The sequence below is a fragment of the Euleptes europaea genome, chromosome 2 (genome assembly GCF_029931775.1).
Source record: "Euleptes europaea isolate rEulEur1 chromosome 2, rEulEur1.hap1, whole genome shotgun sequence".
Lineage (NCBI taxonomy): Eukaryota > Metazoa > Chordata > Lepidosauria > Squamata > Sphaerodactylidae > Euleptes > Euleptes europaea.
This window is the reverse complement of record NC_079313.1, coordinates 16,447,217-16,473,799: the sequence shown is the minus strand read 5'-3', so window position 1 is coordinate 16,473,799 and position 26,583 is coordinate 16,447,217. Positions and strand designations below refer to the sequence as shown.

General features: G+C 46.5%; 1 protein-coding gene across 1 annotated transcript in view; it reads left to right on the top strand.

Annotated features, from left to right (window-relative positions):
* Positions 1-25,441, top strand: part of FAM78B (family with sequence similarity 78 member B) — a 31,068-nt gene extending 5,627 nt beyond the window's left edge. Inside the window, exon 2 of the mRNA XM_056845329.1 lies at positions 24,919-25,441. Within this exon, the coding sequence (XP_056701307.1) occupies positions 24,919-25,441 (523 nt within the window). The remainder of the gene's footprint in view (positions 1-24,918) is intronic.
* The last annotated feature ends 1,142 nt before the right edge of the window (positions 25,442-26,583 follow it).

Below are 26,583 nucleotides of genomic sequence, written 5' to 3'. Positions count from 1 at the left end.
CCAGAGCTTCTGGAACAGGGTACCTCATTCATAAACGCCTTTTCTGTTTGCGGCAGGCTCATTTTCAGGATGCACATAAATCTGCGGATGGACTTCTGCCAGGTCTAGATGTGGGTTAATATTCAGGATGCTTGCCTTTGTTGCTGGGGCGGCTTGCACCCTTAGAATCATATAATCATAGAGTTGGAAGGGACCTCCAGGATCATCTAGTCCAAGCCCCTGCACAATGAAGGAAATTCACAACTACCTCCCCCCCCCACACACCCACCCAGTGACCCCTACTTCATGGCCAGAAGATGGCCAAGATGCCCTCGCTCTCATCATCTGCCTAAGGTAATAGAATCAGCATTGCTGACAGATGGCCATCTAACATCTGCTTAAAAACCTCCAAGGAAGGAGAGCTCACCACCTCACGAGGAAGCCTGTTCCACTGAGGAACCATTGTAACTGTTAGAAAATACTTCCTAATGTCCAGACAGAAACTGAAGAGCTGCTGCCAGTCTGAGTAGACTGTGCTGACCTTGATAGACTAATGGTCTGATTTAGTACAAGGCAACGTCCAGTGTATGTTGTTCTCCCTTCCTCCATTTTATCCTCACAACAACAATACTGTGAGGTAAGTTAGGTTGAAAGTTTGTGATTGGCTCAAGGCCACCCAGTGAGCTTCCATGGCAGGGTGGGAATTTAAACGTGGCTCCCCCAGATCCTAATCTAACACTCTAACCACTGCACCACACTGGTTAAAGTCTACATTAACTATCCATGAGATAGCTTTACCTGAACTAACCCTTGTTAAGAACAAATTGCTTCCATGATTTTGAGACATTAACCTTTGCTTGCATTAGAAGAAGTAGTTTCTTCAGCAATCATTGAAAATTATCTCTTATTGTTTAATGTTTTGTTGTTTTTTGCTCAATTGTTAGCTTGAAGGACAAGGTTCTTACTGTGATTGAAAGAACTAATCTTTGTAGCTGATTGACAACCGTTGCCTCCTGGGGGAGTCTTTCATGTTTTGTAGAGTTGCTTTAATTCTTCTGCAATTTGCACAGTGAGAATATGTGAGCAATAAATCATGATTTTGACTGGGGGCAGAGAGCAAGCCCATTTAGTCATCCTCTCTTGATAAAAGAACCGGAAGTGACATCAGTTGACTCTAGGTATCGCACAGAGCTGTAACATCGCTTCCAGGTTTCCCCCGGAAGTGACATTGCACCATCTCTTGGTGGCACCCTGCCCATGTTCCCCATCCCCCCCCTTCTTTGGACTCCAATGAGTTAGACCAGAGTTACTTGGCATAGGATCGCACTTTTAGAGAATTAGGATATGGAATGTTGTACAGTTTAACTGTTTATTTCTTCTTGTTAGTTTATGCTCTTTCCAAAGCAGGTTTAAATGTAAGATGCAAGCTTTTAGTGGGAACAGTTTTAACCCTCTTATAGCAGTGCTATTATTACCACTATGGGTTTAGATAATTTTTAATTTTTAGGCTGGAACTTGTAACATTGTGATACGTACCTTTTCAAAAAAGTCTCACCAAAAGGCAGAAGAATGTTTTAGTTCAACAGGTACCAGTACCATAGGCCTTTCTAATATCAAATAGTGCTCCATGGTTTTACATCTCCCATTTTGGATCCTTCTCATATACCAAAAGTTCCTCCCCCCTGAATTGTTTGGGCAGCCAGTTTTAGTGCAGTTTGCAGATTACGGTATATGAGGTCTGAATCAATTCCTTCACACATAGAGAGCTGGTATTTTCTTGGAATACTTTAGTAGATTTAATACCAACAAACGTTTGATTGGAAACAGAAAGAGTCTAAAGATCTGACGTTACCCCACATAAGTTCTAGAAAAGTTACAGGGCAGCCTTGAGATAAAACTTCGCCAACTGAGTGGTCTTAACATCTCCCCTATGGCTAACTGTACACTTAGGGAAAATAGCATTTTATAAGAGTCATCTCAGCACTGTGTACTAACAGGAAGACTGAGGCCATTTCCCATGGGTTACTTGCCCAGGTTCATTGCTGTTCGGAAATGAGGGGTGGGTTCCAGCATTGTGTGCACCTTGGGGAGTGTCTCTGTCCCCCCCCTCCCCGTTTTTTCTCAATTTTGATTTGCTCCAAAGATTTGGGAAAGATTGGTAAAGCCTGGATGGCTGCAGTGTGGGTGGGAGAATTCAGGTTGGACCCACCCACATGGCAGCCATTTTCCCTTACCCTGTTCCCACAGCAGCCGTTTCCTCCCATCACACCACCGGGTTTTAACATTGTTTGTACAATTGGCACTTGAGTAGCATTATATCGATACATTGTTTTAAAAATATGTGTAGCAGATCATCTGAGTATTCATCTTTCATTTTGTTAAAAAAATCGCTAGCTCTTTCCCTTGTGGAGATATAAGGGGGAAGGCTTGTCTTCCCAACAAAAGGGGCTAGAATCTTACTTTAAAAAAATGAAAACTGGGAATTCACAGAACCTGTTGTTATAATGGTATATTGATATAATGATATTCTAGTGCCTTTAATGATATTCTAGTGCCTGAACTGGGACATGGAAGCCTACCATGTGAAAGCCCCAATGCCACTATCTGCAGCCCCACCAGCAATGGAGAAACCACATAAAGCCCTCCCTGTGTGGCAACCAGCTGATACAGAAAATGTTTGTAGAAGTGAACAATATCAGACAGCTATTAGCAAAACATAAAGTTCAGTTTTATATTTTGAGCTCCGTAATAGAATTAGGAATTCTTACAGCTAGGGAGAAGGTATTGTGGAATGTGAAGCATGCATCTGAAGATTTCAGCCTTGAAATGAAGTGGTTTCGGGGTTACTGTCTTGCAAGAGTGATTTAAAATAATTATTCGAGCATCCCTGGCTGCTGGCTTGATGCATATTGTGGAAAAGGAAACAGCTTCCATAAGCTGGGATACTGCAACCTCTTTCAGGCATCAGATGATGAAATCCCACCACTCCCCTTGGGAACTTTCAAGCAAGCAGTTCTGGTTCTGGATTAACGGTCCAAAAAAGCAAAGAATTGTCAAGTAGTGGGGGGAAACAAAGAAGGATATAAATACATTTTTAGCTGAGGAAATTATTGCTTCTTTAAAAGAGGTAATCACCTATGTAGACAGATGATAGCAAAGGAGGGTGATTGAGTCATCATAATTTAAACCGAGCCAAGAAATACTCTCTCCTTGGAAATCAGTAGGAGGAGGATAATGGGGGATATTGTTCATCCAGTTTAAAAATGTCCAAATGATGAAAGAAAATAGCCAGTTGTTTTTAAAGGGTTTTTTTAACTCTTAACGAGAGACTAGATTATCATTCCTCCCCTTGGTCCAGAAAAGCATTGATCTTATTTTCTACAAGACTATGGTTAGGCAGGCTGAGGGAAGACTTAGTTCCCCTGGGACACGGCATTCTGATCTACTTGGTAGCTCGCCTTTCTTCCATTAGGGAGACTTCCTTCTCAAGGTACATACCTCAGGGAAGAAGTGTGTTTTTGGCGCTGCTCAGTGGGCCACGCACCTCTTTGGAGTTTAAGATAAACTTCCTGATAACGAAAGTAGTGTCAGAACTAGATTTTTTAGAGCAGGGGTATCAAACATATGGCCCGGGGGCCAGATCCGCCCCTTGAGAGCTCTTATCCGGCCCGCGAGCTAGCTGAGGCAGCCACCCCCTCCCCAGCCCGACCTGGGCTGGCGAGGCATGGCCCGAGTGACATTTATGTCATATCCAGCCCTCGTAACAAATGAGTTCGAGGCCCCTGGGTTAGAGTGAAACCAAAGGGGTTGAGCTAAACACTATTAAAATATCAACAAACATATCTGTTTTATTATGGTGCACAGTTGTGTTAAAAACACAGGGCCTACAATGTAGGCTAACTAAAAACAATAAACATTAACATACAACACATGCACAGTTGATGTATATCTATATAGTGACCAAACTAAGACCAGATTCATTTCGGCCTTATCTAGGCCTTCCCTCAGTGGTCATACATAAAATTATTATATAATACACATCCTGACATTTCCATTAACGTAATACGAGGTTAAAAAAAAAAACATGTGAAAGCCTTTTATTATGTGTGGCTTTGTGCAGGAATGTTTATTCCATGTGGATTAAAACTTGGCCCACAGCTCACACCTTGTATATGAAGTCAAGCTTCTCAGGATGTGCATACATCAACAAGTGTGAAAGATAAAATTCCTGTTTTAGAGCCATCTTTGCCAATAAGTCTTCCCGAGGAGCCATTTTGGGAAAGTTGTGTGGTCTGGACTCCTGAGGAGAGATTGTGTATGAATCTGTATTCCCCAATCCCAGTTTTTCTCCCAGCTGCATGTGGAAGTGGGAAGTGCTGTCAAGTCGCAGCCGACTTATGGCAACCCTGTGGGGTTTTCAAGGCAAGAGACATTCAGAGATTGTTTGCCATTGTCGACCTCTGCCTAGCATCCCTGAATTTCCTTGGCGGTCCCCCATCCAAATACTAGCCAGGGCCCACCCTGCTTAGCTTCTGAGATCTGATGAGATCCGGCTAAGATGTGGATAGAATGGAGCGGGTGCAGAGGAGAGAGATGAGGATTACCAGGGGCATGAAGACCCAGCCCTATGAGGAAAGGCTGAGGGAGTTGGGAATGTTTAGTCTGGAGGAGATTGAGGGGGGACATGTTTGCTCTCTTTAAGTATTTAAAGAGCTGTCACATAGAAGAGGGCAGGGAGCTGTTCCTGTTGGCAGCAGAGGGTAGGACTCGCAATATTAGGCTGGATATTAGGGGGGAAATGTTTTCTTACGGTAAGAGTTGTTCATCAGTGGATTTGGCTACCTAGGGAGGTGGTGAGCTCCCCATCTCTGGCAGTCTTTAAGCAGAGTCTGGACAAACATTTGTCGGGGATGCTCTAGGTTGATCCTGCATTTAGGGGGTTGGACTAGATGGCCTGTATGGCCCCTTCCAACTCTGATTCTGATTCTAGCCTGTACCATTCAGGGGAAGGCAAACTCTGCCATACAGGAGGAAAAAATGAAAATACTTCTTGATATGATGAGTTTTTGAAGTCCTGGCCAGGATATTTTCTCCTTACCTGTCTTATTCCACCCACCCCACCCCCCGGTTGACTGATGTTCAATTGCCCCAAATATGTTGAGCTTTTGAAGGGCAGTTGTTACTGTGTATGTTCAAGGAGACACGGGTATAATAGACAGTGTGAATGTGGCACACCTTATAATTTAGCAGAAATCCATACAAGAATAGGAACAGCCCGAGCCTAAGGAAGAAAATCTGCCTTTTGCCACATGTGTCAGTATAGGTTTTGCATCCAGGTTAAGGTACACTTCTTCCCCAATCTGGGCCGTGACCCCATACCAAAAGTCCCTAAGGGATCTGTTAATGAGGTGCCTTTGCAAATTTGGAAGGAATTGTGAGTGTCTGGGTAGATTGAAACCAGAAATAAAACACACAAAGATCTGGGCAGGAGAATGAGAAAACCCAAGGAGTCAAAACAGTGCCAAACATTAAGTAATAGCCTGCTAAAAGGGTCTAAATATTCCACTCAGCCACAGTCTGTGCAGTGTTCTTCACTGGAGGGAGGAAGCAAGAGGCCAAAACAGTAGAGCAAGGCAGAAGTGGTAGTTACCGATCCATACAGATCCAAGCAGGGGGTCCGAAAGCAGGGGTCCGACAGCATGGGCAGCAAGCTCCAACTCAAAGGTAATCTGAAAGAGGAAAGAGCAGCAGAGACTGAATCGTGATTGAAGAGCAGGTAGAGAGGCAGAGGCATGTGATGGAGGGCCAATCAGAAAGCTTTGGTGAAAGTTCAGGGATTGAAGCCATGTCATGAGCACACGTTTGGAGCAGTTTCTGGCCCCAGTTATAGGAGAAGCCGGTGGAGGCAGTAACAAAAGATTCATTCCAGGCTTGGAAAGAGGCCCACGGTTAAGTGTTGGTCAGGTGATTTGCCTGACCAGGTGAGGGGCGGTGGTGATTTAGTGTGCTGAGAATGGAACTGAAGTATGGAACTGAAGAGGAGATCTGGTCTCCTGAAGGGTGCAGCCTGTGTTTGGAGTAGGGTTGCCAGGCAGTCCCGACACTTGCCACCACTTGGTCGGTGGGGGGGAAGGACAAATGAAGGGGGAAAATGCTGTTACGGTGAAGGCGCCATTTCCAGATGAACCCAGAAGTGACATCACGCCGCTCTAGAATTCAGCAAAAACTCTGTGGTAAGCCCATGGAGTTTCCACTGAATCCTTGAGCAGTGTGGCATCACTTCTGGGTTCTGCCTGGAAATGACATCCCTCTGGCGCCCTTCATATCCCCCTCCCAGCCTTCTGCAGAGTGCCAGCCAGTGGCTGGCAACCTTAATTCGGAGGCAGTCCTGGTCTGATTGGTGACTATAGCTTTGGCAGGCAATTCCCGCCATCTTTATGAGATCAGTCTGCGGCATGACAGAGCTTTATTCTCTGGGGAAATACTAATGCAATCTGTTACTTGTGTGAGTCAAAAGAACCCTGATTAATTGCTGAGGCCTGGCTGAACGATTAGATTGCCTGATGCTGGGTGAAGTTTCTCCCTATCAAAGCTAAGAATAAGTGCGGTGAGATATAGATATGCTTGTTCAGGGGATTTTGTTGCAGAAATTTCCCTGGTCCCAGCATCAGGCGATGCAACCATCAGCCTTCTGATGGAACTGCTGCAAGACTCCAGTTTAAGGGGAGGGAGCCGTGGCTCAGCGGTAGAGCATCAGCTTGGCATGCAGAATGCCCCAGGTTCAATCCCCAGCATCTCCAGTTAAAGGGTCTAGGCAAGTAGGTGATGTGAAAGACCCCTGCCTGAGACCCTGGAGAGCCGCTGCTGGTCTGAGTAGACCATACTGACTTTGATGGACCATATTGACTTTGATTCAGTATAAGGCAGCTTCATGTGTTCAAAAGTCAAACCTTATAATGAACACAAAGACCATGTACTGGTTTTGCTAAACTAGTTAGCACCTGTAATGGAGGGGGCAGTTTCTGGGTGCCATAAATAAAGATGTTGTAACTGGGGGACGGGACTTTATTGAGATGACTAGAGCCCATTTCTTCAGAGGCAGTGAGTTGATCACTGTTACACAGACATTTTAGGTAGGAGGTTGGGTGGAGGAGAAAAGCAAACTCTTAAATATAGGTCTCTCTGGAGACCTGCTCAAGTTGGTTCATCAAGTACAAACTATACAATAACATCATACAACCAGCATAAAAACTAAAGTCTAACATAGCCGGTTCTTTGGCCACACCGTCTAAGGTTGTGTGGGGGAGGTAGTTCTGAATTTCCTGCATTGTGCAGGGGGTTGGTCTAGATTACCATGGTAGTCCCTTCCAATTCTATGATTGTATGATTCTATCTCCAAGTCAGTGGCTCACTGGTAGAGCAGCCGCTTTGCATGCAGAAGGTTCCCAGATTCCCCGTCTCTAGTATCAGATAGTAAATAAGACAAACAACCTCTTCCTGAGACCCTGCAGGGCCCCTGCTAGTCAAACTAGACAGTAGATAGACCAACCTGATCCTGATAGATGAAGTTTGTAGCGCCTTACAAGGCAGTTTCGTGTGTTCGCAGATTTTTTTTTTAGCAAACGCAAGCTGCTTTGTAATCAAAGCGAGTCTTGCAACTGAAGTCAGTGAAGAACGGAAACATCTTGTGCGTGTTCTCATCTTGCCATCTTTGAAGTAATTTAGGCTTTATTTCACAATTTCAGCAGGTTACCAAGGAATGAATGGTGGGAAAGCCCTGGGGGAGTAATTTGCTCATGTGGAGAATTGGCCATTAACAGCAGAGCATCACTATGTACTTCATGTGACAGCTTTTAAAGTCTGACACAAGGCATCATTTGTTTGTTTTTTAAGATTTGAATTGGTGTGCTACACTTCCCTGCTAGGAAACCATGTATGTATATTCCTTGGTGTTGTATGTAGAGATGAATACAAATTGAATACTCGTCATGATTCATATCTATACTCTCCAGGATCAGAGGAGCATGCCTATTATTATTAGGTGCTGTGGAAGACAGGCAGGAAAATGCTGCTGCAGTCGTCTTGCTTGTGGGCTTCCTAAGGTACCTGGTTGGTCGCTGTGTGAACAGACTGCTGGACTTGATGGGCCTTGGTCTGATCCAACATGGTTTTTCTTATGTTCTTAAGAAAGGCCCAATGGAATTGAGGAGTGGGGGGTGGAACCTCCCCCCCCCCCCATTTTTGTCTGGAAATTTGGAGTAACCCTGAAAACTAATCCTGTGAAATATTTTCTCTTTTGAAACAAATGAAATGCTTTTTATGGCCAGGTTTAGCTAGAGTTGCCAACTCTGACCTGGCAACTTCCTGGAGATTTGGGTGCGGTGCCTGAGGAGGGTGGAGTTTGGGGAGATGCTGAACATCTCAGTTTCCCATCTCTGACCTATGGGGCCAATTCACACATTACAAAGGCCTAGCGTCTCTCATGCCTCAGGTTGACAGGTGTGGTTTGCAGGTTCCGTGCTCGGTACTTCCCTCCCAGGTACACCCGGACCACTGTTTGCCCCACTGGAGAATATTACAAGGAGCCATCAGTACACGCACGTTTCGTTCACATGTAAAATTCCCCAGCCAGGCAAACGGTGGTTCCCTGGAACTGTTTCAGATTGAAAGGACAGTGTGTGGGAGAGACTTAAGCCCCCCTGTCCCCATGGTCCTGATACAAATTGCCCCCCCCCACATGCACCTGGGAGTTGTTTTCTGACAATAGAACTCCCAGAGCATGTCTGGTCAAAGGATCCATGGTGGGACTTTGTGACATGTGTCTCAGCCCATTCCTATTTGAGTACATAGAAGAAGAGTAGGAGTAGGAGTTGGTTTTTATATGCTAACTTTCTCTGCCACTCAAGGGAAACTCAAACCGGCGTACAATCACCTTCCCCTCCCCACAACAGACACCCTATGAGGTAGATGAGGCTGAGAGAGCTCTAACAAGAGCTGTAACTTGCCCAAGGTCACCCAACCCTGTTCTCCAGATCAGTCCACCGCTCCAAACCACCGCTCTTAACCACTACACCATGCTGGCTCTACATAGAAGAAGTGAGCTGTGACTCACGAAAGCTCGTACCCTACCAGCAATTTTGTTAGTCCTTTAAGGTGCTACTGGACTCTTTCTCTTTTCTACTGCTACAGAGAGACTAACACAGCTACCCATTGTGAGCTATAGAATATCTTGTTTTGCCAAGGAGGGAGGACGCTTAAACAAAGGTGCTGCCAGCCAAGTGTTGGGCATAGGGCTTTCAGAGAAAGGCGTTGGGTCCTACAGAACTAACAGGAGCACATAACTTTATTCAGAATCAAGATCCGTATTAAAAGAACATGAGCCCTGAGCAAAGTGGAGTGTATTCTCTGCTTGCTATTAACAGAAACCAGATATAACACGACACATTTCTGTCCTTTGGCTGTGGGCAAGTCATGCCGCATCCACTTTTAATTCCAACCAGCTGGAATGACTAAGCATCTAATTGCTGGCTCTGGAGCTCAAAACAGCGAGAAATTTTACCCGGCGAGATCAACAAAGCTATGAAATGCAAGCAGGACAGCCTGTGTCACTTCTGTGTAAATCTTGAACGTGTGAGATTAGCCTGGCGACCATAGTGGAGTAGTGAGCATTTTCTCTTAATTTTGCTAAGCTAATTTAATTCCTGTAGCTGGACGGGGTTGGGCATTGTTTGTATTCAAAACCTCAAAAGGGAACCTTCAGAAGGAAAGTGCTGAATCAGAAAGCAATGATTACAACCAAACTTCCTGACCAAGTCATAAGAACATCAGAAAAGCCATGCTGGATCAGACCAAGATCCATCAAGTCCAGCAGTCTGTTCATACAGTGGCCAACCAGGTGCCTCTAGGAAGCCCACAAACAAGATGACTGCAGCTGCATAGTCCTGCCTGTGTTCCACAGCACCTAATATAATAGGCATGCTCCTCTGATCCTGGAGAGGTATGCATCATGACTAGTATCCATTTTGACTTGTAGCCATGGATAGCCCTATCGCCCATGAACATGTCCACTCCCTTCTTAAGCCTTCCAGGTTGGCAGTCATCACCTCATCCTGGGGCAGGGAGTACCACAATTTAACTGTGTGTTGTGTGAACAAATACTTCCTTTTATCTGTTTTGAATCTCTCACCCTCCAGTCCAATCCTGAGAATGGCTCTTTAGTTGAAGGATGCTGACTTTGAGGGTGACAGCAGTGTCCTAACAGATGGAAAGCTGTCCTGTGAGTTTGGAGGCATTTGTAATGCCCAATTTTTATATATATGTCTGTCTGTCTGTCTTGTTAATGACTGTCCTATGTAGGCCGCCCAAGGGCATTTTTGACAGACAACGGCATACCTCATGTTTGACAGTGAATGGCTTCCAGGGCAGATATCAGTGGAGAGCATATGGTCTCCAATACGCTTCTTTGTGGACAACATTCCTGCAAAAAGAAAGTAAAGGTTCATTTTCATTCTTCGATGCAGCCCCACCGGAAACTTTAATAGCCTCAGACCTCCAAAGGGGATGCCCCTCCCCTCAGCCGCCGATGGCTTCCCGCCGAACTCACCGCGTGCTCCTGGGCGGGGCATCCCCTCCCTCCTCAGTTCCTTCTTTGCCGCCGCCGAGTAAGGAGCTTTCTAGACCTCAGAGCTAACTACCTCTTTGGATTGCTTTCGTTTTCGTGAGTTACTATCCTGTCTGCCATTTGGGTTGCCCCAACCAGTCCTATTACCACTTTGCAAAAAACGCTTGGAGGACTGACTTCGTTCTTTGCTTCAGTCCCCTTGGTCGTGTGCCGAGGGCCAGTATGGCCCCCAAGATGCCGTTCAAATTGTGTCCAAAGTGCGCAACAAAGATACTGCACACGGACCAACATGATCTGTGCCTACTTTGCCTGGGCGAGGAACATAATGTCTCCGCGTGCAAAATTTGCCAGAAATTTTCTACCCGCTCCCGCAATGCCCGGGCTGGCCGCCTCAATGCGGAGCTGTGGAAGAAGGCACTGATGGTCCCCTCCCCCTCAGCGGACTCCAGAACGCCGCAAGATGCACAGTCTGTTCGATCGGTACCGATCACCAAGAGCCAGCGCTCGGATCCGACCCCGTCATCGGATCCAACGCACGTGTCCAAGAAGCACAAACACAAGTCAAAGCACAGGGATAAGTCCGACAGTGTCAGCCTCCCTACTTCTAGAGTGACGGCGCAGACGGCTGCGGATCCGACAACCATCACATCGGATCCGACCCCGGTACCGAGGACCCCCTCCTTCCATTCGGGTTCCCCGCTCCTCTGCTTCTCCGATGTCGAGCTGGATCCTCTCAAGGAAACGATCCTCCCCTCGGATCCGGGCCCATCAGATCCGAAGAGAGTCGTCCAACCTTACCTGACTCCTAACCCCCAGCTTTCCATCTCTCCAACTCTACTTCAAGAGTGGATTGAATTTTGTAGGTTTAAGCAGATCAACCTGCAAGGCAAACCTTTGACCCAAACCACTCCTTTATTGGGTTCACCTCTCTATCTTACTCAGAGGAGTCCCAGAACCGAATCTGAGCCTGAGGAACCTGAGACCAGAGCTTCAGTTGACAGTTCAGAGGGAGCGTCTGAACCTTCCCCAGATGATCTGGTGGGTGACACGGAGGCTGTCTCCCCTTCTGACTTAAAGTTAAAAACGGAATAGATGATCCGCATGGCGGAAGCACTGGACATAAATATCACCACTTCAGATAACAAACCGAAGGACAAGATACTTAGCCGCCTGTACCCAGATTCACCTGGTATAGCAACGTTTCCGATCCTCGAAGGTCTCTCTGAAATCTCTAAGTCAGTCTGGAAGAAGCCAGCCTCTGTGACTCCCTCAGCCAAGAAGATAGAGAATCATTACAGGGTCAAACAGAACTCTGCAGAATTCCTGGTTATCCAGCCACCACCATCCTCTATCGTCAGTGGCGAAATGCAGACCAGACAGCACCAAGGACAGCACTCCACTCCTTCAGATAAGGAGAGTAGGAGGATCGATCATCTGGGCCAGAAGGCTTATACTTCTGCCGCTTTAAACTTCCGCATCGCAAATTATCAGACGATAATGGGCGGTTACCAACTCTTCCTGTGGGAGAAGGCTACTCCACACATTGATTTGCTGCCTGAGGAGTCTAAATCTGCCCTAAAACTGATCCAGGCAGAGGCGACTAGGCTGTCTAAGCAGGAGATTTCAACTGGCAAGCATGCTGCTGAGATCGCAGCCAGGTCCATGGCCACAGCTATAACCTTCAGACGCCATTCCTGGCTTCGCACCACTGCTCTCCCCTTGGACACCAGAGTTCAAATCGAGGACTTACCCTTCGAGGGTGATACTCTCTTTGCTGCAGGAACCACAGAATTCCTCACCAATATTAAAAAGGACAGTCAAACAGCGAGGTCCTTGGGCATCACCCCCACTTTTCAGAGCCAAAGAGAGAGATTTGCACCTCGCCAACAAAGCTTCGGGGCACCTTCCTACAGAGGCCAGCGATACCAATGCTACCAGCCTTATCCTCCCCAGGGAAAGTTCCACCAACAGCATAATCAACCAGGCCAACGCAAGCAGAGCTTTAAACAACGGCCACAGGCTAGTCTACACCACAAGGAGCAACGTCAGCAGGCTCAGCGTTTCTGACTATTGGGGCAGGCCACTCAAGGAGAGTTCCCATTCCTTGATAGGCTGGCCCACTTTGCTGATGCCTGGCGCGACATCTGCTCAGATGCATGGGTTCTCAGAGTTATTGTTGAGGGCTACCGCCTAGAGTTTAAGGCCCAGCCCAGGTGTTCATCTGCTAGTTTGTCCCGGGACAACCTGTTCCCGGATTTTGCCCCCCAGTTAGAGGAGCTCTTGTTGAAGGGAGCTGTTCAGAAAGTTTTGTTGCCATGTTTTGGATTCTTCTCCCACATTTTCATGGTGGAGAAAAAGGATGGGGACTCTAGACCCATTATTGATCTGAGACTCCTAAATAAATGTTTACGTGTTTCAAAGGTTCGTATGGTCTCATTACCCTCTGTAATGGAACTGATCATTCCAGACACATGGTTCACGGTATTAGACCTAAAAGACGCGCACTTTCATGTGTCAATACATCCTGAACATCGCAGATTCCTGATGTTTCGCTACGGGAGGGAGGTCTTTCAATATCTTCCTCCCATTTGGTCTTGCCACGGCACCGCGAGTGTTCACAAAGTGCATGGCGGTGGTCATGTCCTTTCTTAGGAGCAGGGGTTGCTGTATATACCCATATCTAGATGACTGGCTGGTCACAGCCTACAGCCCAGCTAGACTATCTTCCCACTTGGACCTGGTTCTAACCACGTGCGATAGAGTTGGCCTCATGGTCAACCTTAAGAAGTCCAAGCTAGTGCCCTCATCGCAGGCCCAGTTTATTGGGGCTGTTCTGGACTCCAACAGGGGTAGGGCCTTCCTCCCTAGGGAGAGGGTGCTAAAAATCAGACACATGGTCCAGCATTTTACCAGATGCAGACACCAACCAGTTATTTCTATTCAACGCCTATTGGGTCTCATGGCCTCTACTACTGCCGTGACACCTTTTGCCAGACTTCAGATGAGAGAACTGCAAAATTGGTTTATTAGGTCGTTTGACCAGTCCCGTCACTCCCAAAGACATAGGTTGTCTATCCCAAGGGGAATTCTGAGATCATTTCAATGGTGGCTCTCTGACCATAACCTGCTCAGGGGTATGCCCTTTGGTTATTGGAACCCTGAGTTCACACTCACCACGGACGCTTCATCAGAGGGTTGGGGTGGTCACTGTGAGGATATGTCTATACAGGGCCAGTGGGATGTGAGGGAATCCTCCCTACACATCAATATGCTGGAGTTAAGAGCTGTACGTTATACACTTACCTCATTCTCAGATATTCTGCGGGGATCCCGAATACTTCTTCAATCAGACAATACCACAACTGTTTATTATATAAACAAACGGGGGAACGGGGTCCCTCCCTCTATGCCAAGAGGCACAGAAAGTATGGCAAGTGGCCTTGTCCAAGGAAATCCATCTCAAGGCCATACACATAATGGGAATCCACAATACTTGGGCGGACTCTCTCAGCAGAAGATTCACTACGAATCACGAGTGGGAACTGCAGGAGAGGTTCCTGCTACCGATTTTCCAGGACTGGGGGGTCCCCCAAATAGATCGCTTTGCCACCAGAGAGAACAAGAAGGCAACGAGATTCTGTTCCTTAGCAGGCAGCGACCCAGTGTCTCTGGGGGACGCTTTTCAGCTGACGGTCTTGTGCCCTTTTGTATGCTTTCCCGCCTTTTCCCCTTCTAGCAAGAGTGCTGGGAAAGATCAGGGCAGACATCACAGAGTGTATACTGGTAGCCCCGCAGTGGCCACGCCAGATATGGTTCACAGAATTGATGTCGCTGGCGGGAGGGGTTTACAGACCATTCCCAAGGGACCCTTCCCTGCTCAGATGGGGACACCTGTACCATCATGACATCAACAGGCTGCATCTTGCAGCGTGGAAGATAGACCCCTGGTGGGTGAGGGACTCTCGTCTCCAGTAAAGCAGGTCATTTTTCAGGCGAGAAAGCCCTCTACACGTTATTCTTACAGTAGGAAATGGGAGAGGTTTGACAAATGGTCTGAATCTCAAGGGATTTCCCCCTTTTTGTGTCCTCTACCCCGTATACTAGATTATTTGCTAGAATTGACTGAGGCAGGTTTGTCTGTGGCCTCAGTACATGTACATCTAGCTGCGATTTCTGCTTTTCATGACAAGCTGGAGGGCCATACAGTCTTCGCCCATCCCCTTGCCAAGCGTTTTTTGAAGGGGCTCAATAACCTGTTTCCGCCAACCCCCAGGTTAGTTCCCCAGTGGTCACTCTCCTTGGTGCTAGCTAGGCTTATGCTACCTCCATTTGAACCGCGGCTAGCCAGTTCTCCCATGCCCTTTCTCTCGGCTAAGGTAGCCTTCCTGGTGGTAATCACCTCTACTAGGAGAGTTGGAGAGCTAGCAGCACTTAGGGTGGATAGCCCTTTCCTTCAGATTTTCAGTGAAAGGATAGTTCTGCACCCTAGTCTTAAGTTCAAACCCAAGGTGGTTTCTCCCTTCCACATGGCCCAGGATCTGGTTCTCCCAGTTTTCTTTCCCCATCCGACGTCTCCGGCTGAGAAAACACTGCATACACCAGATGTCAAAAGAGCACTCTTATATTATATTGACAGGACCAAGCAGTTTAGGAGATCAAAAACACTCTTTATTTGCTACCAGGGCCATAAGAAGGGTCAGGCTGCCTCCTCCCAGTCCATAGCCAGATGGGTAGTCTCAGCAGTGAAATGGTCCTATAAGGAGGCCAAGCAGACTTGTCCTCTGGGAGTCCATACCCACTCTACTAGGGCCCAAGGCTCTTCTGCTGCTCTTCACAGACAGGTTCCAGTCCAGGAGATCTGCAGGGCGGCAATGTGGTCAAGTCAGGACATGTTTGTTCGGCACTACGCATTGGATCTACGGTGGGAAAGGCGGTCCTTCAGACGTTGTTCTCCTAGGATCGACACTCACCTCTTTGTATGGTAAGCTTGCTAAAATCCCATATGTGGGGCTGCACCGAAGAATGAAAATGAAAACAGAGTTGCACTTACCTGTAACTGCTGTTCATTGAAGTCTTTGGTGCAGACACACATCCCTCCCTTCCGACCCCGCTGTCGACCTAAAAAAAAAAAGAGAGAGAGAGAGAAAGGAGAAACAAACAAGTTAGTAAATAACAGAGATTTCGTGGGGGGGAGTCTATGCCCTATCCAGTTTTATCTTGGCTAAGATAGCAGGACCTAAGGTCCCTAGTCATTGGTCAGCGGCGGGCGAGGAACTGAGTAGGGAGGGGATGCCCCGCCCAGGAGCACGCGGTGAGTTCTGCGGGAAGCCGTCCACGGCTGAGGGGAGGGGCATCCCCTTTGGAGGTCTGAGGCTATTAAAGTTTCCGGTGGCAGGCCTGCGCTCAGGCGCAGTCCCATATGTGCACCGAAGACTTCAATGAACAGCAGTTACAGGTAAGGGCAACTCTGTTTTATAGGAACATTAAACTCTGACTTTTGCACATTGAACTCACTTGAGGCTCCCGTATGAAGTTGGTCTTTGTGAAGCTTCTTCCTTCCTCACCTTTGTAAACTTTATTTCACTTCACTGGTAGAACAAAGAAACAGCAATAACTTTAGGAATTGCTGTAACAGTGTGTATAGTGTATGTTAGTGTGCATGTATCTTTATAGTGATATTTGTATTATTTCATTTGAATAGATTTTTGTAATGCTTACATTATATGCCGCCAGATTTGTTTAGAGCATGTGATCATAACAATCTCGCTGAAGCTAAGCACAGATGGGTCTGGCTAGTGTCTGAAAGGGAGATCTCCTGGGAATCCCGGATAAGCTGCCTTGGGTTCATGTTGAATGAAATGTGGGATCAGATAACCCAAATAAATAAATGATACATGGTTGGCATTATAGCAGGTAGATCCAGTAATAGTTTTACCTAAATGAATATGGGACAGAGTTGGCATCTGGGTTTATGGAATCTGGTACTTGGGTACGAGAGAGTCAGTGTGGTGTTGCGGTTAAGAGCAGCGGACTCTAATCTGGAGAACCAAGTTCGATTCCCCACTCCTCCACATGAAGCCTGCTGGGTGACCTTGGGCCAGTCACAGAACCAGCATGGTGTAGTGGTTAAGAACTGTGGTTTGGAGTGGTGGAGTCTGATCTGGAGAATCGGGTTTGATTCCCCACTCCGCCACATGGGCGGCGGACGCTAATCTGATGAACTGGATTTGTTTCCCCACTCCTCCACATGAAGCCAGCTGGGTGACCTTGGGCTAGTCACTCTCAGTCTCACCTACCTCACAGGGTGTCTGTTGTGGGGAGGGGAAGGTGATTGTATGCCGGTTTGAGTTTCCCTTGAGTGGCAGAGAAAGTCAGCATATAAAAACCAACTCCTACTCCTACTCTTCTTCTATGTACTCAAATAGGAATGGGCTGAGACACATGTCACAAAGTCCCGCCATGGGTCCTTTGACCAGACATGCTCTGGGAGTTCTATTGTCAGAGAACAACTCCCAGGTGCATGTGGGGGCAATTTGTATCAGGACCATAGGGACAGGGGGGCTTAAGTCTCTCCCACACACTGTCCTTTCAATCTGAAACAGTTCCAGGGAACCACCGTTTGCCCGGCTGGGAAATTTTACATGTGAACGAAACGTGCGTGTACTGATGGCTCCTTGTAATATTCTCCAGTGGGGCAAACAGTGGTCCGTGTATACCTGGGAGGGAAGTCCCAAGCATGGAACCTGCAAACCACACCTGTCAACCTGAGGCATGAGAGACGCTAGGCCTTTGTAATGTGTGAATTGGCCCCATAGGTCAGAGATGGGAAACTGAGATGGTCAGCATCTCCCTAAACTCCACCCTCCTCAGGCACTGCACCCAAATCTCCAGGAAGTTGCCAGGTATATAAAAACCAACTCGCCTCCTCCTCCTCCTTCAGTTCTCTCAGCTCACTCTCTCATCCCACGGGGAGGCAGGCAGTGGCAAACCACCTCCGAATGTCTCTTGCCTTGAGAATCCTACGGGGCCGCCATAGGTCAATGGTACCTTAACGGCACTTTCCACCACACTTTGGGCTGCATCTTTGATTTTACTCTCATGTCCATATTGTGGAGCTTTGTGGCGCAGAGTGGTAAGCTACCGTACTGCAGTCCAAGCTCTGCTCGCAACCTGAGTTCAATCCCGATAGAAGTCAGTTTTGGGTAGCCGGCTCTAGGTTGACTCAGCCTTCCATTCTTCCAAGGTCGATAAAATGAGTACCCAGCTTGACGGGGGTAAAGTGTAGACAAAGGGGGAAGGCAATGGCAAACCACCCTGTAAACAAAGTCTGCCTAGAAAACATCGGGATGTGATGTCACCCCATGTGTCAGTAATGACCCAGTACTTGCACAGGGGACTACCTTTACTTTTAACCGTATCTCTTAGTTCCATTTTCATCTGTTAATGGGGAAATAATAGCTTTTTAATTATTTTTTTGCAAAAAAAATCTTAGTCTTGGGCATACTTTATAGGGAGTGCAGAACATAAGGAAGCGTAGGACGGTGTGAATCTGACAGGACTCTGCCGGCATTGAAAGATGGACAGCGTAGTTGCTTTTCAGTGTTCGAAACGTTTAATATTTGCCGCCCTGGGGACCCCAAATAGGGTGGAAAGGCAGCATAGACATGCTTTAAATAAATAAAAAAGCTTTATTGAGCTTGCAGTGCAATCTTATGCATGTCTACTCAGAAGCAAGTCTCCTTTTGTTCACTGAGGTTATTTTGAGCAGAGTGTTTCAACCTCAACTAGTCTGGGTAGCTGTCCAGAGAAGAGAGAAGGAAGCGCAAACTGATAACGCATTTAACTGAGTGACAAGCGTTTTTAAAGCTCACCGTAATGTGGACAGATGGTCTTGTGTGAACTGTGGGGTATTAATCTCTGGCACCTTTTCTGGAAATTTTGGTGGGTTTTCCTCGAGGCGTACTCTGCAGCCTCGGCTTTTTGCCACCAATCTCTTGTAGTGATTTAAAAAACCCTGCTATTAATCCAGGCAAAACTGAGCGCAGCTACGTATGTGTTTTTGCCTGGGAAACACCGGCTGCTGCCTGGGGCTGTTTTAGAGAGCAAATGCCTGACCCAATTCCTTGCGTTCAGTTAGCAGATCGGATTATTTTTGAACCAATTTCAGAGTGCCGGGGATGTCTGAGCAAATTGGTTTTGTCACCTTGGCCGGAGGAGATTAAAACGAGAGGTACATTTGCCTGGAAGCAAATGTAAGTTATCTTGAGATGGGCAGTTGCTGGTGGCAAGAGTTGCCATGCCAGTTCAACCTGCACTTCCCCATGAGTAAATGGCATGTATGCTACTAGCCTACTGTTTCCAACCACCAGCTATAGGGAATCACACTAGCATGGTCCTTCTGGCTTTGAATCTGGATACTTACATTGAATCAAGTTTGTTCTATTGTTTTTCTTAAGTAAATTTTTGTTTTTTAAGTAAATTTTTATTTTAGCTTGTATTATTGCTGTGTAATATATTGTGTGGAAGTAGTGGAAAGTGCTGTCAAGTCGCAGCCAATTTATGATGATTCCATAGGGTTTTCAAAGCAACAGACGAACAGAGATTGTTTCCCATTACCTGCCTCTGCATAGCGACCCTGCTGTTCCTCGGTGGTCTCCCATCCAAGTACTAACCAGGGCTGACCCTGCTTAGCTTCCAAGATCTGCCGATATCAGGCTAGCTGGGCCATCCAGGTCACGGCACATTGAAGAAGAGTCGGTTTTTATATGCCAATTTTCTCTCCCTTTAAAGAAGAATCAAACCGGCTTACAATCTCCTTCCCTTCCTCTCCCCACAACAGACACCTTGTGAGGTAGGTGAGGCTGAGAGAGCTCGAAGAGAACTGTACCTTGTCAAAGGTCACCCAGCTGGCTTTATGTGTAGGAGTGGGGAATCAGATTAGAGACCCCTGCTCATGTGGAGGAGTGGGGAATCAAACCCAGTTCTCCAGATTAGAAATATTGTCGAAGGCTTTCACGGTCAGAGTTCATTGGTTCTTGTAGGTTATCCGGGCTGTGTATCCGTGGTCTTGGTATTTTCTTTCCTGACGTTTCGCCAGCAGCTGTGGCAGGCATCTTCAGAGGAGTAACACTGAAGGACAGTGTCTCTCAGTGTCAAGTGTGTAGGAAGAGTAATATATAGTCAGAAAGGGGTTGGGTTTGAGCTGAATCATTGTCCTGCAAAAAGTAACAAAGGTAATGTGCTAACCATTGTCCTGTAAGTATCAAGATAATGTGCTAATGAGGGTGTGGTATGTTAATATGGAACCATTGTATCCTGAAGTGATCTGTTAATGTGTGTAATCCAAAACTAATCTGCATGGCTATTGTTGACTGTAGTCTTTGTTAGTCTGGAGGTTTTCAAGACAGGAAGCCAAGCCTTATTCATTCTTAAACTCTCTTCTTTTCTGTTAAAGTTGTGCTGATGTTTATGAATTTCAATGGCTTCTCTGTGCAATCTGACAAAATAGTTGGTAGAATTGTCCAGTCTTTCAGTGTCTTGGAATAAGACCCTGTGTCCTGTTTGTGTCAGTCCATGTTCAGCCACTGCTGATTTCTCAGGTTGGCCCAGTCTGCAGTATCTTTCATGTTCTTTTATCCTTGTTTGTATGCTGCGTTTGTTGTCCCGATGTAAACTTGTCCACAGCTGCAAGGTATACGATATACTCCTGCAGAGGTGAGGGGGTCTCTTTTGTCTTTGGCTGATCATAGCATTTGTTGTATTTTCTTGGTGGGTTTAAACACTGTTTGTAGGTTATGTTTTTTCAAAAGTTTCTCCATCCTATCAGTGACTCCTTTAATAAATGACAAGAATACCTTTCCTATGGGAGACTGTTTTTCCTGAGTTTTCTGATTTTTGTTTGGTTTAATGGCCCTTCTGATTTCATTCTTGGAATAGCCGTTTGCTCAAGGAAGAAACTAATCATCTAAATCACGCACTGCTAGCAAACGGCTATTCCAAGAAAACTCAGGAAAAACAGTCTCCCATAGGAAAGGTTTACATCGGGACAACAAAACGCAGCATACAAACAAGGATAAAAGAACATGAAAGATACTGCAGACTGGGCCAACCTGAGAAATCAGCAGTGGCTGAACATGGACTGACACAAACAGGACACAGGGTCTTATTCCAAGACACTGAAAGAATGAACAATTCTACCAACTATTTTGTCAGATTGCACAGAGAAGCCATTGAAATTCATAAACATCAGCACAGCTTTAACAGAAAAGAAGAGAGTTTAAGAATGAATAAGGCTTGGCTTCCTGTCTTGAAAACCTCCAGACTAACAAAGACTACAGTCAACAATAGCCATGCAGATCAACTTTGGATTTCACACATTAACAGATCACTTCAGGATACAATGGTTCCATATTAACATACCACACCCTCATTAGCACATTATCTTGATACTTACAGGACAATGGTTAGCACATTACCTTTGTTACTTTTTGCAGGACAATGATTCAGCTCAAACCCAACCCCTTTCTGACTATATATTACTCTTCCTATACACTTGACACTGAGAGACACTTCAGTGTCCTTCAGTGTTACTCCTCTGAAGATGCCTGCCACAGCTGCTGGCGAAACGTCAGGAAAGAAAATACCAAGACCACGGTTACACAGCCCGGATAACCTACAAAAACTAATCTCCAGATTAGAGTCCACCGCTCCTAACCATTACACCACGCTGGCTCTCCAGTAGAAGTCAGAACTGTGTAAAATAAATGTGATTGTTTCATTGTCCATTTCTGCTGGGAGTATCAGATTCTCTGCGTCATCTCACTTCCCAAAACTCTTCTCTTATTTCTCTTCCTCCAGCTATTCTGGAAGTTCTGCTGCTTTTCTGTAGTATGGCTCTTGCAAGAGTGTATTTGTGATGCCTTGTAAAAATGTGCTCCCCATTCCCTTCTCACTACATCTCATGCAGATTCCATTATCCCCAACGTAGTCTTTGTTCAGTGGCCAACGGTGACCCCCTTGGTCCTTTTTCACCAGCAGAAAATCTTGTTGGATCCAATCCAGTAATTACATGTATTTCCTGTGTGGTAGATGGAGTAGTGAACTGTTGCAGCAAAACACACTGAAGCACCTCTCATCAGCTGAAAGAGCTCAGAAAAGAATCCCTCTAACAAAGACTGGAAACTGACAGCGGTTTTGAAGAGAGTTGAAAGTGCTTGACGAGAGGAATTGCTCTGTATGCCGTGATGTGCATGTTCTTTTTGTTGTTGTTGCTGCTGTTGTTCCTCTGTCACCCGGCAATATTATGCATTGATTTATTTTCTTTCTAAAACATATACATCTAGTACATATTCAAAGGTGGATCACAAAAGGTGACAGTAGCAGACGTGCAGATAAAAGTCCACAGGAGAACGGCGCTTAACAGAAAAGCAGCAAAGACGTAGCCTGGATATGTAAGATGAGGAGGAACGCAGATACAAAATAGGAGGCGGGGAGCTACCAAAAACATAAGTAAACACACTTTTTAAAAAAGGTAAAGGTCCTCTGTGCAAGCCGACTTTCTGTGCATTCCTGACCCATGGGGTGACGTCACATCCCAACATTTACTAGGCAGACTTTTGTTTACTGGGTGGTTTGCCAGTGCCTTCCCCAGTCATTTTCCCTTTACCCCCAGCAAGCTGGGTCATAATTTGACCGACCTCGGAAGGATGGAAGGCTGAGTCAACCTTGAGCCGGCTACCTGAAACCGACTTCCGTTGGGATCGAACTCAGGTTATGAGCAAAGCTTGGACTGCAGTACTACAGTTTACCACTCTGTGCCACGGGGCTCCTTAAACACACTTTGCCTGATGCTAAAAGGATGGCTAAGGGGGTGCCTGGTGAACATCTCCCAAGTTGGGTGCGGCCACAGAAAAGGCTCTGTGGTGCCAGGTGAACAGCTCTCCTCCATTCCGGCTCCATAGATGGTCCTCCGGCGATGATCGCCACTGCCAGGCAGGTTCATAAAAGGAAGGCTGTCCTATTCCCAAACCATTTATTAACGATATCTTGGTTAATAACCCGCCAGCCATATTTTTGGACCTGTGAAAATTTTTAAAGGCTTTTCAAAGGCCGCCCCTTATACAACCCCACTGTAGCAGTAAAGGCTACAGTGTGTAGTGGCGTAGGCCAGCATGGTGTAGTGGTTAAGAGCGGTGGTTTGGAGCGGTGGAGTCTGATTGGGAGAACTGGGTTTGATTCCCCACTCCTCCACATGAGTGGCGGAGGCTAATCTGGTGAACTGGGTTGGTTTCCCCACTCCTCCACATGAAGCCAGCTGGGTGACCTTGGGCTAGTCACATTCTCTCAGCCCCACCTACCTCACTGGGTGTCTGTTGTGGGGAGGGGAAGGTGATTGTAAGCCGGTTTGAGTCTCCCTTGGCAGAGAAAGTCGGCATATAAAAACCAACTCTTCTTCTTCTACTACTATACCATGAGTTGCTATGGCAAGGACGAGTCTTGGCCGGCTTACCTACTGTAGTTGGTAAGCGGTGTTCCACTGTGCAGGAACCACAAGGGTGACCAAGATGTTTTCTGTTCCCCAAGTCAGATTGAAATTGTTCTCTTCACCGCTCGGAAGGGTTCTCTTGATGGCTTCGAGCAGACACAACAGTGCCAGAGGTTTAATACGCTTTTATACAGTTACTGGAAAGTATTCGGAGGGAGTAAAGCATAGCTAAAACAATGTTTTAAAAGCTTGCCTTTAAAAAAAAGCATGTCAAACATCATTGTAAAGTAGAAAATACTTCCTCAGAAGTATTTCCCAATTTTCTCTATTTCCACTCACAGCCTCTACTTCTCTACGTAGCCAGTCAGTATTTTATTACAGTCAATTGACCAGTTCCATATAAAATTCAGAGATCTACAACAGTCACGTTTCCAACATCAAAAGAATGCAAACCCGAAAACGAATACTAATAGTTAAAATTAAATAATATACATTAATAAACGAATACAATAAACGAATACAAATAATATCCTTAATACACTATTTAGTAAAATCATGAGTCCCCATTAAGAGCTGGAATAAAAGTATAAATCGGTTTGGCCTTCCTTGCCTTACACACCAGTCTGCAAAACCTGGCCACCTGCTTTGTTATGTCTGGGAGTTCATCATTAGGAAGTAGATTTACTCTATCTGCCTCAGTGTAACCTGTACTTTTCTCAAGAAGGGGTCCTTCTCTACGTAGCAAGCAAGGTCGGTAAAATGAGTACCCAGCTTGCTGGGGGTAAAGTGTAGACGGCTGGAGAAGACAATGGCAAACCACCCCGTAAACAAATGTCTACCTAGGAAACTTTGGGATGTGACGTCACCCCATGGGTCAGGAATGACCCGGTGCTTGCACAGATACCCACACCGATTCCACATTAAACTTTATCTTTTAAGTTGAATATGCTTCCTCTCTAGGAAGTTCTCCTTGGGTAAGAGAGTTCCAGAAGCCATCAATGGGAAGATGCTGTTTGTGTAAATAGGTTTGCTCAGTCATGAATGTAAGCCACCTAAACGGTCTCTGATGCTGGGAGTATTGTAAAATATTCTTTTTCAGTTCCTCCAGCATATTCAATTTTCTCAGGTCTGGGATATATCTGTAATCCCAGCCTGAAACCTCAGACCACCTTTGATTTTATTTTAGATATTATCTTCCAATTTTCTACCAAGTTGGGACCCAAAGTAGCCGACAACACCATTCTCCCCTCCTTCATTTTATCTTCACAACAATAACCGTGGGAGGTAGAATAGAGTGGGGGCCAGTATAATTGGGATAACCAGCCAGCGTTGGTAGTGGAGTGGCAATTCAAACCTGGCTCTCTTGGATTCTGGTTCAGATCCTGGTTTCCCCAACCCTCCTTTCTGTGCCTTAAAAATAAATTGTAAATTTAAATGGCGGTGGTGAAACCTAACCACCTGCTCTAGAAGAATCACTTGGTAGATTGGAGCCAGCGTGGTGTAGTGGTTAAGAGCGGTGGAGTCTGATCTGGAGAACCAGGTTTGGTTCCCACTCCTCCACATGAGCGGCGGAGGCTAATCTGGTGGACTGGATTTGATTCCCCATCCCCACTCTTACACATGAAGGCAGCTGGGTGACCTTGGGCTAGTCACAGCTCTCTCATCCCCACCTACCTCACAGGGTGTCTGTTGTGGGGAAGGGAAGGCGATTGTAAGCCAGTTTGAGTCTCCCTTAAGTGGTGGAGAAAGTTAGCATATAAAAATCAACCCTTCTTCTAGTTGTTCCTACTGTTTTTTTTCCTAATCTTCTTCTTGCTTTGCCCTCCTCCGACAGGTCAAGCTGGGAACTTCCAGATTTGAGAGAAGGGCGAGTGAAAGCCATCAGCGACTCTGACGGCGTCAGCTACCCTTGGTACGGGAACACCACTGAAACAGTGACTTTAATTGGCCCCACCAACAAGATCTCCCGGTTCTCGGTCAGCATGAATGACAACTTCTACCCCAGCGTGACGTGGGCTGTCCCCGTGAGCGACAGCAACGTGCCGCTGCTCACCAGGATCAAACGGGACCAGAGCTTCACGACGTGGCTCGTTGCCATGAATATGACCACCAAGGAAAAAATAATCTTGCAGACTATAAAGTGGAGGATGCGGGTGGACATTGAGGTGGACCCTTTGCAGCTCCTAGGCAAGCGTGCCCGGCTGGTGGGGAGAACTCAGCAGGAGCAGCCCAAAATCCTAAACAGGATGGAACCCATCCCGCCCAACGCACTAGTGAAACCTAATGCCAACGATGCCCAGGTCCTTATGTGGAGGCCCAAGCGAGGCCCGCCTTTGGTAGTCATACCACCCAAGTAGAGGGCACCATCGATCTTGCAAGGTGAGGGCTTTTTCTGCCGCCATCGGTGTGGGTATCTGAGCCAAAGAAGACCTCTCAAATTCACCTGCCTTTTGCAAGCCGCACGTGGAAAGAGAGCTTCTTCGAGAAAGCGTTACTCGGCGATGTCTGCTCCACGCCACAGGAAAACAGCCGGACCTCTGAAAGGAAGGTCCTTTTGTGGTTCCAGACTTCAACGGTGGCCCGGTGGGAGAAAGGAAGACTCTGTCTTAGTGAATTCCAACCATCGACAGAACGATCACTAGTGCCTGTGGCTAATTCTGCTTCCCAGCCAACTCGGTGTAGTTACGGGGGCTTCCAGAATGTCGCCTGTTCTCAGATACGGATAGGGGATCGGACAGGACGGGATGGCGTATTACCACGACATTATTACCTATGCATTTTTTCTTACAAAAAATTGATAATCAGAATTTTCATCCTGCTTGTTGGAACTGAGCGAATGTTTACAAGGGGGAGATATATTCAGGCCATCCGTTCCGCTTTGCTGCTTTGCTCTGTCAGACAGAGCTGCTCTGTCCGCAGGGAACCGTCCGTGGTGCTGAACTAAAGCACAACTTGAACGACCAATAATCTTCGCTCCCCCCCCTTTCCCTCTTCCTCGGGGATAATTGACGCCGTCTCACAGAGCTGAGACTTCTTTTTTGCATGCTTGATCAGTGTGTCTCGAGTAGTTGTAAACGTAGGAGCTCTGCCATAATTTTCTGGGTTAAATCTGCAGTTCGTCAGCCGGCTACGCCTGAATGTTTGATACCCTGTTCTTTTTCACACAAACACACGCCATCCCTAACTCTGCTTTAAAAAAAATACAAGCCAAAATAATCTATAGGCCAAAAGGCAGTGCGTGCACTCTAATATTCTGGTTATATTCTGCATAGGAGGAAGAATGCTGGAAGGTGCATGGAAGCAGGCTGGGTACAAAAAATATAGGTTTTTTAAACAAATTCAGTGTCAGTGCTAAAAAACATTTCTAATTATCCTACTTTTACTGCTCCTTCCCTAGGGATTGGAGGACATTGAGGTGGACCACCATTAACTGTGAGAATGCAGAGTTGAGAATACCAGTACATCTCCCAACTCCTGGAGAACAACGTGGTGCAGTGGT